This window comes from Chrysemys picta, chromosome 4 (genome assembly GCF_011386835.1).
Source record: "Chrysemys picta bellii isolate R12L10 chromosome 4, ASM1138683v2, whole genome shotgun sequence".
Taxonomy (NCBI): domain Eukaryota; kingdom Metazoa; phylum Chordata; order Testudines; family Emydidae; genus Chrysemys; species Chrysemys picta.
The window spans coordinates 6,006,967-6,024,518 of NC_088794.1; the positions used below are offsets into that span (position 1 = coordinate 6,006,967).

General features: G+C 44.7%; 1 protein-coding gene and 1 pseudogene across 1 annotated transcript; one reads left to right on the forward strand and one right to left on the reverse strand.

The window, feature by feature from the left end:
* Positions 1-3,000: 3,000 nt before the first annotated feature.
* On the forward strand, positions 3,001-3,939 carry LOC135982864 (olfactory receptor 5AR1-like). Its single transcript, XM_065591244.1, has one exon. It carries the CDS (start codon positions 3,004-3,006, stop codon positions 3,937-3,939), a length of 936 nt encoding a protein of 311 aa, XP_065447316.1. The 5' UTR covers positions 3,001-3,003.
* Positions 3,940-8,020: 4,081 nt separating this feature from the next.
* Positions 8,021-17,552, reverse strand: part of LOC101939640 (interferon-induced very large GTPase 1-like) — a 30,739-nt pseudogene continuing 21,207 nt past the window's right edge.

Below are 17,552 nucleotides of genomic sequence, written 5' to 3' on the forward strand. Positions count from 1 at the left end.
TCTGTTGCAGAATAAGCAGTGACAAGGGAAATGATGCCCACGCCGCTCGCATTCTGAGAAAGGGAAGCGATTACTTAGGTAAGAATAACATATTGCAAAATAGAGGGCGTCTCAGAGTATTAAAACTTTTATTTCTATTTTTTTGAAAATGTATTTTGACGGTAAAGAAATGTGTCCAGTCGGCATATTTGCCACATGTGTCTGGGGGAGATCAAGGATGTGGATTGTTTCATTAATTATGTGCAGTGATGCGGTGCAGGTGATGGACTATTCTGGAGGTAGATATTCTAAGAACACTGGATCCTCGGCTGGTGTCAGTCAATGTAGCTCCACGGAAGTCGATTCCCATTCATGCTAGCTGAGCATCTGACCCATCATTCTTTATCCACAGCTGAATCAGCAACTCCCACTCCCCCCCGTCTAGTTCCTAGATTTATATCCTCTAGATGTGGGACTAGACACACGCGCAGACTGCTGAAAGAGGGGAGCAGTGTTTTAGGGAAACCTCCCATTGTCACAGCCAGTGCGTGTTCTGGTGCATGGCGTAGGAGATGCACTTTCAAAAGACATCAGTCTAACTTCTTCCCCGTTGATATACAGCCTGAAAAACAATCTTTAGAAACATGAAAACTAGTGATGGTCAAAACAATGGATGGAGCAATTCTGTCAGAAAATGCAAATTTGACAAAAAATAACATTTGGCAGGAATGCATTGATTTTGATTACATTTTGGATGGGAAGATGTCTAACCAGAATATGTCTTACTTTCTCATTTTGTTTTGATAATGTCCAAATGTTTTGCTCTGATAAGGTAAAAATGTTTCATTTTGAGTCTATCGTATTGTTTTATTTCATATTTACTTTTATATTATATTAAAACTTTAATGTAATCGTCTATATTATGTTAAATATATTACATTATATTATTGTTTTAAAATGACTGAAAAAATATCTTTTCAATGTTTCTGAACTGAAATTGTTCAGAATTTCCATTCCTGTGCAAAGTTTGAAATGTCAACATTTCATTCGGATTTGGAATTTCAAAATTTGGATTTAACCATGGAATGGAAATTTCCTTTTCTAATGAGCTCTAATTTAAACCAATAAAGAAAATGTGTAAGGCCGTATTCACCAAGGGACTTAGGCGTTGGAATGCTCAGTGTTATACTGCCTAACTTTTAGGTCCCTAGAAAATTTCCAGGATTCACAAAACCTGAGTTAGGACCCTGGGCTCCCTATGCCATGGGGGGAGGGGGAGGAGAGAAAGCTGGCTAGGAATGGAGTTCACAAAAGCCAGCATGCTGAGTGGGAAGCTCGCCAATGGGAGAATGCCCTAAGCGCTGTCCCTCAGGAGTTCAGCACCTGAGTCCCAACTGCTTGTGATCAATGGGCAGGAGGACAGTCCTGTAGACCGGCACCTAAGTTGCTTCTTTTGAGAAATGCAAGGGAAGGAAGTGTTGGTGCTCATGCTGGCATCACCAACCTTCTAACTTTTATTCTGGTGGTAAGAGCAGTCATCCAGGGTGTGGGAGACCCAAGTTCCATCCCTCTCCCCCCCCCCCCAGTTTTGTGGGGATAAAACGTTTAAAAGTTGGTCTCTCATCCCACTGGGCTATGGGGTATTCCGATGAGGGCTCCTCCAGTTTCTCCAAATGAAGCTGTTCCACTGCATACAAATACTTAAACGGACAATTGGCCAAAAAGAGTGTGAGAATGATTCTATAGCCTGATAGGTCCGGCCCCCGGTATAAGGAGTGGAACAGGAGAAATAGGGTAAAATTTTAGGAGGGAGTTAATTGTGTTTGACATCAGACGCTCTGAAGTACAAACAAGGGGCCAGGCTACTGGTACACATACTCTAGAAGCTCATCGAGTAACTCTGGCAACTCAGTATGGTGAATACGGATCCCTTTCCTACAATTCTGCCTGCCTGCCACGTACCTTATTGTATGAAACTACTAGCCTGGCCCCATAAAAGGAAGTGGACGAGCACCTATGTCCTATATCCTCACCTTAATAGCTTGCTGTGCACAGAGTACCACTGGCCAGGGGTGGAATGAATCAACCTGGGTAACTGTATGTGAATCTAGTCATAATACATTATATTGTAATGAAACAGCACTGGATGAGCTCTTGACAGTCAGCACTGAATATGGGACTTCTCTCTAGTACAGGGGTAGGCAACCTATGGCCCGTGTGCCGAAGGTGGCACGCGAGCTGATTTTCAGTGGCACTCACACTGCCCAGGTCCTGGCCACCAGTCCGGGGGGCTCTGCATTTTAATTTAATTTTAAATGAAGCTTCTTAAACATTTTAAAAACCTTATTTACTTTACATACAACAATAGTTTAGTTCTATATTATAGACTTATAGAAAGAGACCTTCTAAAAACGTTAACATGTATTACTGGCACACGAAACCTTAAATTAGAGTGAATAAATGAAGACTCAGCACACCACTTCTGAAAGGTTGCCGACCCCGATCTAGTAGAATGGTTTCAGAGTGGTAGCCATGTTAGTCTGTATCAGCAAAAAGAACAAGGAGTCCTTGTGGCACCTTATGCACAAATAAATTTGTTAGTCTCTAAGGTGCCTGTTCTTTTTGCTATCTAGTAGAATATAAGCCTCTACCGCCCGATCATTCATTGGCGATCCCTCGATTCGAGGCTGATCTCTACCACGGATTTACATTTGGGCCCTGAGATGACTCAGGAATCCGATCCTGGAACCACAAATCTGCCCACAGTAGGTACAGACATTTCATGGCCGGCCAGCTCTCTGCTGGGAGAAAGTTCTTTCTTTTTCCTACCGCCTGAGCTAAGAGACCCATGGCTGTTAGTTCAAAACCCATAATGGAGTCTTAAACCTCTGTTAGATCTCACCAGAGAACCACATGGTATATGATCAGAATGACCCCAAGGAATTGATACTCAGCCTTTATTTGTCTCTTCTTTCCATGTAATGCTCGCTTTCTCCCTTGTGGGGAACAGCACATCTGGGATAAATGTTGAAGGGGAATCACACCACCGTGACGGAGTTCATCTTGTTGGGATTCACGGACAACCAGCACCTGAGAGTCATGCTCTTTGTGGTGTTTCTGTTCATCTACTTGCTCATCCTGGTGGGGAATCTCGGGATGGTCACTTTAATCAGGATTGAGTCCCGGCTTCACACCCCCATGTACTTTTTCCTCAGTAACCTGGCCCTCTTAGATGTCGGCTACTCCACCGTCATCGCTCCCCAGACACTGATGGCCTTTGCAGTGGAGAGCAAAGCAATTACATTCACTGGGTGCGCTCTGCAGTTCTACTTCTTCTGCATTGCTGTGTCCTGTGAGTGCTGCCTGTTGGGGGTGATGGCGTATGATCGCTTCACAGCCATCTGCAGCCCATTGCTGTACACTGTCATCATGTCCAAGCGGTTCTGCGTGCTGCTGGTGCTGGGGTCGTACCTAGCCAGCTGGGTAAATGCAACAGTTCAGACTATATTTATATTCCGTTTGTCCTTCTGTGGATCAAACATCATCAACCATTTCTTCTGTGATGTGCCCCCCATCCTGAAACTGGCCTGCTCTGACACCCACATCACAGACATTGTTCACTTCACCTTTTCTACTGTAATTATAACATCTAATCTCTTGACCATTGTCATCTCCTATGTGTACATTGTGGTTGCTATTCTAAGGATCAACTCCACGGAAGGCAGGCGCAAAGCCTTCTCCACCTGCACCTCCCACCTGACGACCATCACCATCTTCTACGGAACGGTCATTTTTATGTATTTGCGGCCCAGTTCAAAGTACTCCATGGACCAGGACAAAATCATCTCTGTGTTTTATACCCTGTTGATCCCCATGCTGAATCCCCTGATCTACAGCCTGAGGAACAAGGAGGTGAAAGAGGCTTTTAGGAGGATGATAGGAAGGTTTTTTTCTCAGTGAATGTAAAGGTGGAGACTTTAATTTTGAATAAATAAATGGGAGTAAGATGGAGGAGTCACTTCTCTGTGTCATTATCTTGATTTCCGTGAATCACCAAATTTGTTTGTGTTGCATCAAAAGACACTAGCGGTCAGATTTTCCAAACAGTTCTGCATCCACCTACCAGCTACTAGTTCAGCACTTCAGCAAGTCGTCCAATTTTCCAAAGTGTTCAGCTGCCAGTCAGGGCCTTAAATTCAGAGCCCAGAATCATTGATCTCAATGGTAACTGCTCGATGCTGAGCACTGGGGCAGATCTGGCGCCTTCATGAGGGTCCTAACTGGTGTAGTAGGAAAAGAGCCTGAAACAAGGGGCCCAGTATGGGGCCTGCAGCCTGAGCAAGAGTTGCGGCTAGAAGCAAGCACTGCTCACAGGTGCAGCATAACTCCGCCAGCCTCTCGGTCAGACTGTGCGTGTGTGGAAAAGTACAGCCACTGGCAGGAAAGGAGCTGAGGCTGCAAAGCAAACACCGCTAGGCTGGAATCACAGGCTCCTGTACTTAGCACTAGGAGCACCCGGGACATCAAGCGCTAGAACATCCGGACACCAGAGAGAGAACCAGAACCTGCTGACCTCCTAGGTGTCATGACATGATGAATAGAGATGTTTTGGTTATACCACCCCATACATGGAGACGGGTAGGCTTAGGTGATATCAGAGGGTGGTACATGACCTCATCAGAGGGCAACGCATCAGGGGGCAGTACAAGCCCTATTGGTAGTAGGGTATAAATAATGATTACAATAAAGTAACTTGTTCGGCCCAGGGGATGCTGGCAGGTCCGTCCAGTGATTAAGCCAGCCGTTCCATTGTATCGGAGTGCTCAAATTTGAAGGGTCTTGTAAGATACAGGACACTTCTCATTGTGCTTCACTACAATAAACCAGGGCTCGGGTGCCTTCGTTGCTCAGCTAATCCGTGGTTGTTGATTTCTTCGATCGTGGGGTGTTGTCTCGGTTACCTGCAGAAGCTGAGACATACACACACAGGGGTACGCAACACCGCGACTCTCCTACAGTAGCCAGATTTCATGGTCTATGGTAAAACGCCATGAATTTGGTAGGGCTCTACTCATACAGGTGGAGGTCCCTGTTCATTAAGCCATTAATTGAGTTGTCACATTCATCCCTATCCAGCTAAGTCTTTAAGCATGTGCTTAACTTTAAGTAAGCGCTTTATTCCCACTGAGTATCTGATCTCTGGAACTATTTGAAACTATCCTGCAAAGTGCCTTATGATAAGAAAATGAACCCCCTGGTAACACTGACCTATTCCTTAGCTGCTGCCCATTTTGATAGTGAGAGTTCCCACCTATTTGGTTTGCATATTTTGTCCTCGTAAGGATCCCAGAGGACTTTGCAGCTATTATGGACACATATTCTTTTCCCTACAACTATATTCCACCTGTTTCTACGAGGAGGACAGAAAGGCCGTTTTTTGCTAATATAGTGTTGTCAACTCCAAACATGCACAAATCATGAACCAGGCCCCCAGAATCATTAGATTGATTGGGGGAGGGGGAGAAAAACCTTGAGATTTTATATGAAGAGTAAATGTTTTGTTTTTTTATTTGCCTTTTGGGGTTTTTTTTTCAACATTTAGACTACATTCTGGTTTCTTCGGAACCATGAGGGCTAGAAACATTGTTTTTTTTTAAATGAAAGTTGAGAGTCTAATATCTTCAAATGCCTCCAGGAGTTGAGACTTTAAGACAGCCTCCAAATATTGTGTAAACATAATCACAAGGAAAAGGTATACATCCGAAGAAGTGGGCTGTAGTCCACGAAAGCTTATGCTCTAATAAATTTGTTAGTCTCTAAGGTGCCACAAGTACTCCTGTTCTTTTTGCGGATACAGACTAACACAGCTGCTACTCTGAAACATAATCACAAGGGATGGCCACACTGCTAAAGATATTGTCCAGCCAAATTTAGGAGGCAGGAGAAAGAAAAACAGCTGAGTATAAATTAGGGAGCTAGATGAATTTTTTTTATGTAGAACTTTATTCAAAACATACTGGGGCTAATGCCCCTACCTCTTGAAGGAAAGTCTTTTAGGACTTCTACGGGTCAAAAATATTGAAGTCTCCTTTAAATGCCAGCCCCCCAAATGGGACAGGACGATACTAGGACGGTGATTCAGCTTCCTGATTTTCCAGTGCTGTTTCCTTTAAGCAAGCAGCCTCTACAACCCTGCTAGGGTTGTACCTACAGTAAACGATGTGCCCGGATGAACACCCCATACACAAGTCAGGCATTTCAACACCCCCTAGTCCACTGATAGGGTCCTGATTCTACTGAACCTTCTATCTAGTCACCCACAGCCCTTCCTGTATCATTGATAGCAAGATGACATAAATATCTCATGGCAGTGTGGTGGCTTATGCTAAAAGGTTTGTTGGGGTTTGTTCTCAACTGGGCTCTTTCTGAGTCAAATCAGCAAAAATAAAATGGAGTGAAGGGTTTTCTCTTTTGCACTGCTGGATAAGGCCCCCTTTCTTCTCCTGAAGACTGAGCTAGCAAACGCAGGGCCTGGGGCACTGAGCGCTGGGGCTGTGGGTGAGCGGGGAGCAGCCCAGACAGAAGGACACAGAGAAGGAGCAAAGGAGCCCCAGATACAGCCAGAGAAGCAGTAGTAGTGTGACCCTGAGGAAAAAAACTAAGGCTGTAAGATTTTGGGTGAGCAAGTGTAACATTCATGTGAATTTTTTATGTCTGCTGGGCTGGGTGCTTGTATTAGTGACAACAACTATCCATCCTGCAGTTCAAACAAAAGCTGGTGAGGTTGGTGCTGGATATTAGATCCTATGGGTGTTTTAGATCCTGGGGGAGTTCATTCCTCAGCACTGGATGGCTCCGGGAAAGCTCTGTCTCTGGCTCAGACGAGCCTGCCCCACCCCCTCCTTCATTTGTGTCACTTCTTCAACGGTCACCCTGTGCGGCCGAGGACATTCTGCCATTCAGTCACCCCGGCTCAGGCCTGTGGATAAGGCTGATGTTGCTAACTTTATGTTGTGTGTTTAGTGTATGTGTTCTAGGGGGTCGCACACTCGGTTGCTGCTGTCGAGTGAACTTATTGCACACACCAGAGGATTCCCACATCCCTCCATTCCCACCCCCAACCTTCCTGTGCGCCACCGTCCCATGTCCCTCAATTGCAGGGGCTCTGTGTGCCCCCCAAACTCCCTCATCCTCCCATACTAGGGACCCCATTTTCCCCTCCAATGCCAGCAGCATTGTGTGCCTCCCATTGCCCCCATACCAGGGGCTTTGTGTCCCCTATTCCTCACTCTCCCAATGCCTGGGTCCCCAGTTCTCACCCATGGCAGGGGCTCTCAATGTGCTCCCATTCCCCTATTTCCCTCCCATCCTAGGGTTCCCTAGTCTCCCCTCCCCACACAAGGAGTTGTGTGTGCCCCTCATTAATCCCTCCCTCTATACCAGGGTCTCCCTTCTCTCTCAGGCAAGGAGCTCTGCCTCCCTCCCATTCCCACCTCCAGCCCCATGCTGGGGGTTCTGTGTGTCCCCTTGCCCCACACCAGGTTCCCCCAATTTCATTCTGTCTGGAGTGGCTCACAACTGTGAGTGCCAATCTCAAGTCAGACTGTCAGAAAACAGGGCAGTCACCCCAAGCTGGTGGTGTGGTCTGTAATTAGATTTCACCAACCAGTAACAAATGTGAACTCCTGGATCACTGTTCCAGTCTTACCGGGGAGTCACAGACAGTCGACTTAAGCTCTCCAGCCCATCTTACCATGCAAACAAACTGGACTTATGCATCCGAAGAAGTGGGCTGTAGTCCACGAAAGCTTATGCTCTAATAAATTTGTTAGTCTCTAAGGTGCCACAAGTACTCCTGTTCTTCTTTTTGCGGATACAGACTAACACGGCTGCTACTCTGAAACTGGACTTAGTGATAATAGTCACATAAACCAAAAATCACATCATATCAGGTTGCTCCCAGTTCCAAGACACCAGTCACTTCCCCCTCATTGATTGGTACTCTGGATCTTACACCAAGGACAACACTGGTAGCCAATTCTATAGTTAACTAACTACAGGTTTATTAGCTGACAAAAGACATGAGTGTTATTGAGGTTAAAGCAGGTAAAATACATTAACAGGTGAGTCAAAGTTTGTAAACCCAAAAGGATAGCAGAGATGTAGTAACCTGCCAGTTCAGGGCTACCCAGAATAACTCTGGGGATCTCCATCTTCCCGGTTAGTTATTGCACGGTGGTAGAATCGAAACAGTCCAGAGATAAAGGATCTTCCTTTGAATCAGGACTTATAGCTTCTTCTCCACACAACAGTCAGAGCAGTGTTCATACTCACACAATGGCCAATTGCTTTGAATTTAGCACTCTTCATTTGCATTCAATGAGTTATTTAATTACAAGTTTAGACATAATATAACTGCCTGCCTTTACATTATAATAAGAAGAGATAAATGAAAACAATGCAAGTAACATTCCATTAGTTTGATGAAGTTCTAACATCTGAATACACTCTTAGATTAACACACACTTTGATCTAGATCTGTTTAATTACCAGACAAGCATAATGTAAATGTAATGTACTAGTAAACAACAAGATATAGTTTGGCAAAAACAATACAATTAACATCTACTTTGATCTCTATTAACACACAAGTGAATTGGCTGAATATTTACTAATACATTTAACCCCTTTGATAGTCACACCCAAGTGAATGGGCCTATGGCTCTGGCCTGAGCTTGTTTGTCAGCCTCACATCTGCCACCAGGAGTTATGTGAGCCCTTCACACCAGGGTCCCGCATTCTCCCCCCATGCCATGGGCTGTGTGCATGCCCCTGTTCTCCCATCTATACATCCCCATTCCCTCTTCCATCCCTCCTCCATATTGTTTTTTTTTCTGGGACATCAGTCATTCAGGTGACCAACATCTTACACTCCACTGGGAGGATGGGCAGAGCTGAGCTGGGGGTGTTGTTATGCTGGAGGCATTAATCCAGCCATAAGCTAGTTCTTTGATCTATAGGCAACTGCAGAGGTGCTTGAAGATGTGGCTCTGCTAAATGGATGCCAGGAGCTTCATGTGTCCCCCATTTTGCCCGTTGTGGTTTACTGATTTCTTCTAAACTCAAAAGGGTTCTGGCCATTTCACTGCCTGGAATTCTGGAATTGATCAGATGAGACATTGAAAAATTATCCCATCACAGACAGAGACACAGACAGAGAAATAGCACCAAGCGGGGTGTAAGGGCGTTGCATGTCTGGCCAAAAGTGACATTTCTAGGGTTTTTTTATCCCTTGGATGGGGCAGCATCCGCCACTTCCCTTCCTCGCCCATCCCCCCATCCCCACAGCACCCCTATGCAGAGGGTGGCCGGCAATCGCAGGGGGAGTAGCCAATAGCACCAGGGCGCCTCAGCCTTACTGCCCTCGGTGAGAGGGGTGTGCGGGGCAGAAAGCAGGGCAGATGGAAAGACCATTCTCAGGGGTGGGATGGGATGGGTTTATGGGGATTCCCTTTGAATCCTCAGGGTCTGTTGGGTTTGCTGCCTGCATCCCTCCCTTCCCCATTACGTTATGCTGCAAACCACCCTTGTTGTTGTTTCTGAAGTGCTTTTTCCCTCCCATGTGTTTTCCCATGGAAGGTGAGCATCAGGGCCAGGCTGTTTGGTGTCAGATTAGCCGCAAAAGTGCAGGTTATTTGTCCTAACCACTGCACCAGTAAAATGCAGTGGTGAGGACAAATTTGGGATTTTGGTCATTTGCTCCTTAAGACAAAGATGCAGAAACTCCACATATGGGTCTTTCCCTCATCTTTAATTTTGCCATAAATTCTATGGGATGTGAAATGTGAAAAAGCATTGCTTCTTTATCGGTTTGGAAGCTGCAACCTGTGTCTTATATTAAAAGAGAAACAACATTCCATATTTAGAAGATAAGGGATTTTTTTCACATGCCACATTTAAAGAAAATTCACTGCTGTAACTTTCCGCTCACAACAGAGTTTCTCAGCCTGTTTTTTACTTCAATATAAAGGCTTCCTTTAGGCTCTCCAGTGCCTGCTCTTTGGTTATTTTACCCCAGTCCTCGGGGAGATCGGCAGGGAGAGCATCAAACGCCTCAGCAAACTGGTGATTGAATTCCTTGAAAACAAACTTCCAGTAATCGGAAGCCGTGATGCTGGGATCTGGCTGGATGCGCCAGTCCGGAAAATATTTCTGATAATCTTTATAAGGATGAAACTCCCCTTTTGTCTCTGTACATCTAAATGTGTTATTGGAAGCCACAGAAGAGGAGCATATATCATAGGCAAGTCTCCTTGTTATATTCTCCTGGCTTTCCCCTAATCCTCTAGGCCGATGCACTGCTGCAAAATGCTCTGTATGTGCAGGGGTTCCTGCGTCACAGGGGACTTTACAGAATGGACACTGCTTCCCACAGCCAAACACTCGCTTGAAGATCTCATCCTGGGGCTTCACTGCAAGTTTTGAGAGTTTTGACTCAATTTCCAGATTTTCAAAAGTGGATAAAACTTGTTTTTCCAGATCAGGAATAAACTGTTCTATAAAAGCTGAAAATTGGTCTGCACTTGCTGTGTTTTTAAACAGTATCACTTCTAAGCTGTCCTTGGGAATGACTAGATCCTGCTGCAGCTTTCCACAAAAGTTGTCTAAAAAGGCAGAGACTGTCTTAGTCTTCAAATCTTTGGAGTTTTTCAGAACATCACTGAGTTTATTAATTACTGGGGAGAAAATTCTTTTCTCCAAATCTCCCAGACTTGCCTTCTCTCTGTAGCGTGTTAACACGTGTCTCTGTATCCAGGTTTTGATAAAATATACATAATTCCTTGTGTATTGCACATAATTGTTAAAGTCATTTTCTTCCAACAGCTGCTCTAGAACAAAGAATTGGAAGAAGTTTTGGGTGCTGTATTCAACAGACCGTTCACTGCTGAGAATGTCAGCCACGATTTCTGTCCCAAGTCTCTTGTTCACATAGTCCACCAGGGCAGGTCTCAGACACTGATCATAGAAATTCCAGGCCCTGTCTTGACACTCATCCTTCTCTAAGTACAGAGCTTTGAATGTGGAGAGATACTGAGGTTTCAGTTTCCCCAGACGTTGCTCAGGATCATTTTCTTTAATGAATTCTTCATGCATCTTCTGAAATGCCCGAGCTGCATCCCCCAAAATGTGAAGCTTCAGGTCAACTTCAAAGCAAGCAGTGAGGTGAAGGTTTTGAACATTCGCCTGCTGAAGCTGCTCATTAATCATCCGCAACAACTCTCTGCAATAAGTATCATCATAATCTGCTTTGCCATTTACCTTTTCTTCAGTGTAACTATTGCACTCATCTATTAAGGATGTAGCAAGAGCCTCTGTTTTATGCCAGCATTCCTGTGTAAAGTATTCTTTCACAGCTGACACTGATATTTTGAACTTTAAGTATTCATTTTTCATTTTGAAATTTTGTGTTTTATAAGTAGGCAAGCTTCTCGCACCCTCTAACATCCGCCATGCTGCACTCCCCTTATTCTCTAGGTCTCTTCTCAAATGGAACTCCATTTCTTTATATATGATGCGTTTCTGTAAAGGAATGAGTGATAATTCTGAAAATGTTTCTCTCCACATGGTTTCAAATTCTTTCTCCTGTTCATCATTATTTAGTTTGCATTTGCTTTTCCTGCAATGGTTCAGAAGCCTGTCAACTTTCTCTTCAATTTTTCTCTTGTACTGTGACAGGACAGCGTCTGTTTTATGTCGGCCTTTTCTAATTTCAAACACTTCTTTCAACTTGCTGAATGAATAACTCTCCAGTTCATTCCTCAGACCATTTGCATTTCTCCTAAAGTCTTCTTTGTAGTTTTCTATCAGGTGCAGATTTTCTGCTCCACTTTCAAAATATTGTTTTAAATTATCCAAAATCTTCTCTGCTTCTTGCCTCAGTTTTTCCTGTGCCTCAGTCTTTAGTTCGGTTAAAACACTGGTGTCTAGTTTATCTGGTGGCTGATTTTGGATGAAAGTTTCCTTTTCAGGTACCCAGAGGTGCATCATCTTGCGGAAACCCCATTCCCACTCTGCATACTTCACAGACAGCGCTGGTTATAGGCTTCAGCAATGAGACTGTTTCTAAAGCTGAAGATAAAGTTTTCACATTTTACAGCATTCCACAGGCTCCTCACCCATTCGAGAAATTGGGGAATATCCTTGGGAGATCTGTTTTGTGAACAGCCTTTCAGAAATTCAAACAAATATTTCTTTAATTCATAAACCTTTTCACTGTATCCCATATTCACCGGAGCCATGGGAGGGACTCCATGCCACAGACCAGGAATGTACCAATTGTGTTTTTCCAGATCATAATCCATAATATCAGAAAATTTCATCTCCCTGCCTTTCTTTTCCATCCTTGCTGCAGCTTTGGTCATTTCATTCAGCTGCTCCAGGAGGTGTTTCCTGTCCCTCATGTTTTGTTCATGTGCAGACACATCACTGACGTTCTGATGCACAAACTGGCAGTTGGGTTTTTGCCCGATTTCTTCCATTCTGAGGAAGGCATGGACCACAGTTTGCAGAACATCCTTCATTTCGGTGGCGTTCTCCATGGCCATGTTAACGATCGTTATGTCACTCAGTCCAATCACCAGTGTGGCCAGCTCATTGTCATGTTGATAACTGTCCTCCAGCTTGGCCAGTTCAGGGGCTTTAAAGCCTTCTGTGTCTATCACCAGGATGAAATCACAGCCCAGCTCCTGCTGAAAGTTCTCTGCCACTTTAATGAGTGTCATGAAGGCTCCTCGCGTACATCGGCCACTGCTCACTGCAAACTGCAGGCCGAACATGGTGTTGAGGAGGGTGGATTTCCCAGTGCTCTGCACTCCCAGCACCGTTAGAACCAACATTCTGGACCTTCCCCCCAGCTTGGCATGGAGCTCTGTCAAAACATCTGTCACCCACTGCAGTGGGATGTTGGAGGCATCTCCATCAATCAGCTCCATGGGAAACCCTTCCAGCATCAGGTCAGCTGCTATGCCTGGGAGATGAAGAAATTGTCTTTGGCTTTCTGCTATTTTACTTTCCTTCACCATTGCGTGTTCAGCCTCATAGAACTGCCCCAACTCACGCATGAAATGCTCCACCCCTAAGGAACTGGCAGAGATTAGTTTATCATGTTCTGCAAACATTTTGGGGTCGTCTTTTGAGTTTTTGCATTTCTCTTTATATTGACCCCGTAGTTTAGAAAGATTCTCCCGAGCAATGTGATCCAGGTCAAACTTCATCCATTTCAGGAAGTAATGTTTCTCCTCGGGAGGCAGTCGGCCTAGTCCAGTAATAAATGTAATCAAAGCATCAGTCAGGTCATGTTTATTCTGCTGAACACGTAAATCCATTAATTTCTCTTTCAGTTGAGACTTGTATTTCTCCAGAGGGATGTCCCCTTGATTTCTCATTCGGCACAGCTCCTTTTCCACTTCAGCCAAGTTTTTCCAGGTCTCCCCCTGGAGTCTCAGCTTTTCCCTCTTGTACTTTGCCACATCTTTTATGTTTACGGTGATTTCCTTGGCATATTCACTGGCATGCTGACATTTCTTATTATCCTCATCTACCTGGATGCCTAACTGACGTGCAGTCTCAGCCATGGCTTCTATACTCACTCTCTTGGGAGAAGACTTCATTATAGTTGCCATTGCAGACTGCAGAGTTTTTACATATGCCGCCTCATTTGTGGCACGTCCTTTCTGCAGCACATGTGAGTTGTTCAGTTTCAGCACTGGGGCCAACTTGTTCAGGAATCCCAGTGTTTCCTTGGACGTCACAGCCTGATTATTAAAGATGAAGTAGTATTTAGTGGCTGATCCCTGCAGAGATGATAACAGCGCGTATTCTCTCTCACTGATGCTCTCTGTTAATATGAACACTGCTGAGGAGATCTCTGTTAAAAAGCTGAACTGCAGCCAGTGGGACTCAATGTCTCCACGCAGGTTTGTAACCGCAACGGGCTCTGGGAAAAGATCTGAATTTCCCATCCCAGCAGGGAAATACCAGGAAATCTCAACCAGCCCATCTGCGATTTCCCGAGGGACATTCCCAGACTCCATGTCCCGATGGATGAAGAAATCGTGGTGCTGCTGGGAGGGGCTGAGAACCTCATTGAGGAGTTTGGATTTGGAGAAGCTGCAGCTCCCCAGCCGCACAAAGGAAATGGTTGGTAGTGACATGAGCACCAGGCTCTCCTCTCTGAACCCTCTGCTGTCTGCCAGGGAGTGCGGCCTCCACTTCCTCACAATGTCCCTCATGGCCCACAGCATTAGGGTGCCCTTGGGGGTGTCGAGGGCAGGTAGCAGCAGAGGGAGGGCAAACTGGCACATGGACATTTTGGACAGGATCTCCTGCTGCAGAAAACTGTCTGAGCAAAGCAGAACAACACAGAGAAGATCGAGGGGGTTCAGAGAATCACTGGTGTCTGTGTCACTGAGAAAAAAAAATCTGCATGAATACCCAGCTCCTCTTTGTCCATAATGAGTGTTTGATCACCAGGTGCCCTGTGTTCAAGCTTTGTGTTCCTCGCTGTCCCATTCAGAGCCATGAGCTTCCTCAGGAAATGCCACGGTAAATCTCCTGTTGTCTGGGGAGTCCAGTTCATTACACTTTCTGGTGTGATTTCCAGGACATCTCTCAGCTTTAGTTTCCTGCGTCTGTATTTCTGCATATTTAGCTTTGATTCAATGTACTGAAGGGCTTTTTGTCTCTCTGCAGAAAGGAGATACAAGGGGGAAAATTAATTAATTTTCAAACTGGACACCATCAATTAGGCTTGAATAAAGACTGGGAGTGGCTGGGTCATTACACGAACTAAAAACTATTTCCCCATGCTAATTTTCCCCCTACTGTTACTCACACTTTCTTGTCAACTGTTTGAAATGGGCCATCCTGATTATCACTACAAAAGTTTTTTCTCTTCTACTGATAATAGCCCACCTTAATTGATTTGTCTTGTTAGAGTTGGTATGGCAACCCCCATCTTTTCATGTTCTCTGTATATATATATCTATATATATATATCTTCCTACTGTATTTTCCACTCCATGCATCTGATGAAGTGGGTTTTAGCCCATGAAAGCTTATGCCCAAATAAATTTGTTAGTCTCTAAGGTGCCACAAGTACTCCTCGTTCTTATTGCAAATTTGACATGAGTAGTTTCAGCCATTCATAAAATGACCAGAGGAGAAGAAGGAGATGGTGCTGCTGTTCCCTCCCCCCAGTCCTCCCATAACATGTAGCCCAGTGGATGTGGGAAAGCCAAGTTTGAAATCCTGCTGTGGAGCAGGCCCCAAATTAACTTTTTTGAGTCACCAAATTTAAAAAAAAATTAGATTTAGTGTAATGCTAACCAAATTTTATTTAAAAAATGTTTTTTGGAACTGCCACCAAACCAGAAAAAAAAAATCAATAATTCATCCAACTGTGCTCATATGCAGTCCTTCAGGCAATGAGGAAATTCCTCCTTCTCCCCACCTCCCCTGTTTACTGCTCTGTCTGATGGTTTCCTTGCCCCCACTTTTCTTCTCTGTACATCACATTAGGGCAGAAAGTGAGGATGAATATATAGTCAGCAGTCATGCTTCCTGGCCCAAAGTAGCAGTACATTCTACCCAGGAGACAGGACCACTAATGTCACAAAGGTTGAATGATGGCTAGAAATTGTAGGAACCAGCATAGAACGTAGAGGGAGGAGCACAAGTTGCAGGAGGGAAGAGTATGGAGGAGGCACCAGCAGGCCAGTCTGTGTGCACAGGGCTTGAATGTTAAGCTGCCATTGCTGCAGTTCTGTAAATAGTCACTTTAACATAGAACCAGTTTACTTTAATAAGATTGGATCCTTGCAGAAAAAAAGTTCTATGGATGATACTGAAGCAAATTGAGAATGAACAGAGAAAGGCCTGCAATTTAAATAACACCAATATCCTGAAAAGTAAAGGTGTAGAGGCATTAGACGACAAAGCCTGTGAATATGCTGTTCAAACATTATGCCAAGATGAGCAGGCTCATATATGATGATGAGGATAGAACCATGGCAAAAACATGCAAGATGGAGTATTCAGGAGGAAAGACAAAGATAATTCAAAAACATGCACATAGATCTGAGTACCATGGCTTCAGAAAGATCTTCCTCATACATGAGCTAGAAGATGCAATAGAGAAGCTTGTACCAAGCAAATCCTCTGGGTTGCAGCACATCTATGGCCATATGAAAGAGCACTTTGGGAAGAAGTTTAGAGCCAGGTTGTTCGACATCAGAAATTACTCAAGGATAAAAAGAAAGGTACCTAATTGGTGGAAATCAGCAGTTATTGTTCCTCTGAAGACTGGCAAGGATCCCTCTTTTTTCCAGGCAGCTACTGGCCTATGTCTTTAACCAGTCACCTTTGCAATATAAGGGAAAGAATGGTACAGTCAAGGCTTTTATGGTGTCTTCTAAAAGAAGACTTACAGGCCTTTGCACTCAATTATGGACCTGCTGGTGGACTTCTGGCAGCCTCTTATTGGTGGCTTTTGCTTTATTGGTGGGATTCCACCCCAATCATCAATGGGAGGTTTTTTTTAAAAACTCAGTGCAGCATTTAATGGAGTCTGGCATGACAGGCTGTTAGTGAAACTCAGTGAGATGGAAATCTGAGGTAGAATGCACATCTGGAGAAGAGGTTTCCTACTGTACAGGAAAATAATAGTAAGATTAAATGGCACTCTTTCAAAGACAAGGCCATAGAGACAAGGCTTCCTCATGATAGCAGTTTTCAGGTATCTGAAAGGGTGTCATAAGGAGGAGGGAGAAAACTTGTTCACCTTAGCCTCTAAGGATAGAACAAGAAGCAATGGGCTTAAACTGCAGCAAGGGAGGTCTAGGTTGGACATTAGGAAAAAGTTCCTAACTATCAGGTCGGTTAAACATTGGAATAAACTACCTAGGGAGGTTGTGGAATCTCCATCTCTGGAGATATTTAAGAGTAGGTTAGATAAATGTCTATCAGGGATGGTCTAGACAGTATTTGGTCCTGCCATGAGGGCAGGGGACTGGACTCGATGACCTCTCAAGGTCCCTTCCAGTCCTACAGTCTATGAATCTATGAATCCTCTGTAGGCTTACCAAAACCTCTCACCCTGGTTCTCCCTCCCTGGATGGCTGAGTTCTCTGGCAGTTCCTTGCCAGCCTGCTGGAGGGATCTCCTCTCTAGTCCTGCTGTCTCTCTGGCAGACACCCTGCCCTCCTGCCTTACAGTCCTTTTACCCTTACAGCTGCTGCAAGGCCATCAATCAGCCCCAGCTGAGCAGGTAGTCAGTTCTCCATTACCCCTGTAGTTGCCAAGCCAGCATGGAGTCTGTACATCCCATAACATTGACACACAAGAGTGCCACCCACTGCGGGGCAACAGGACACTGCAAGCCATGGGTCTAATCACAGGACAAGCACATAATATCCTCAAGGTGAGAGAGGAGGGAGAACAGTCAACGTGTACCAGACTCTAAAGACATGTTCCAAGGAGATGGGCACCTGAAGGCAGGCTGAAGTTAGAAAGAG

Excerpts from the sequence above, each read along its gene's own strand:
- LOC135982864 (XM_065591244.1), top strand. The coding sequence starts at position 3,004 with ATGTTGAAGGGGAATCACACCACCGTGACGGAGTTCATCTTGTTGGGA.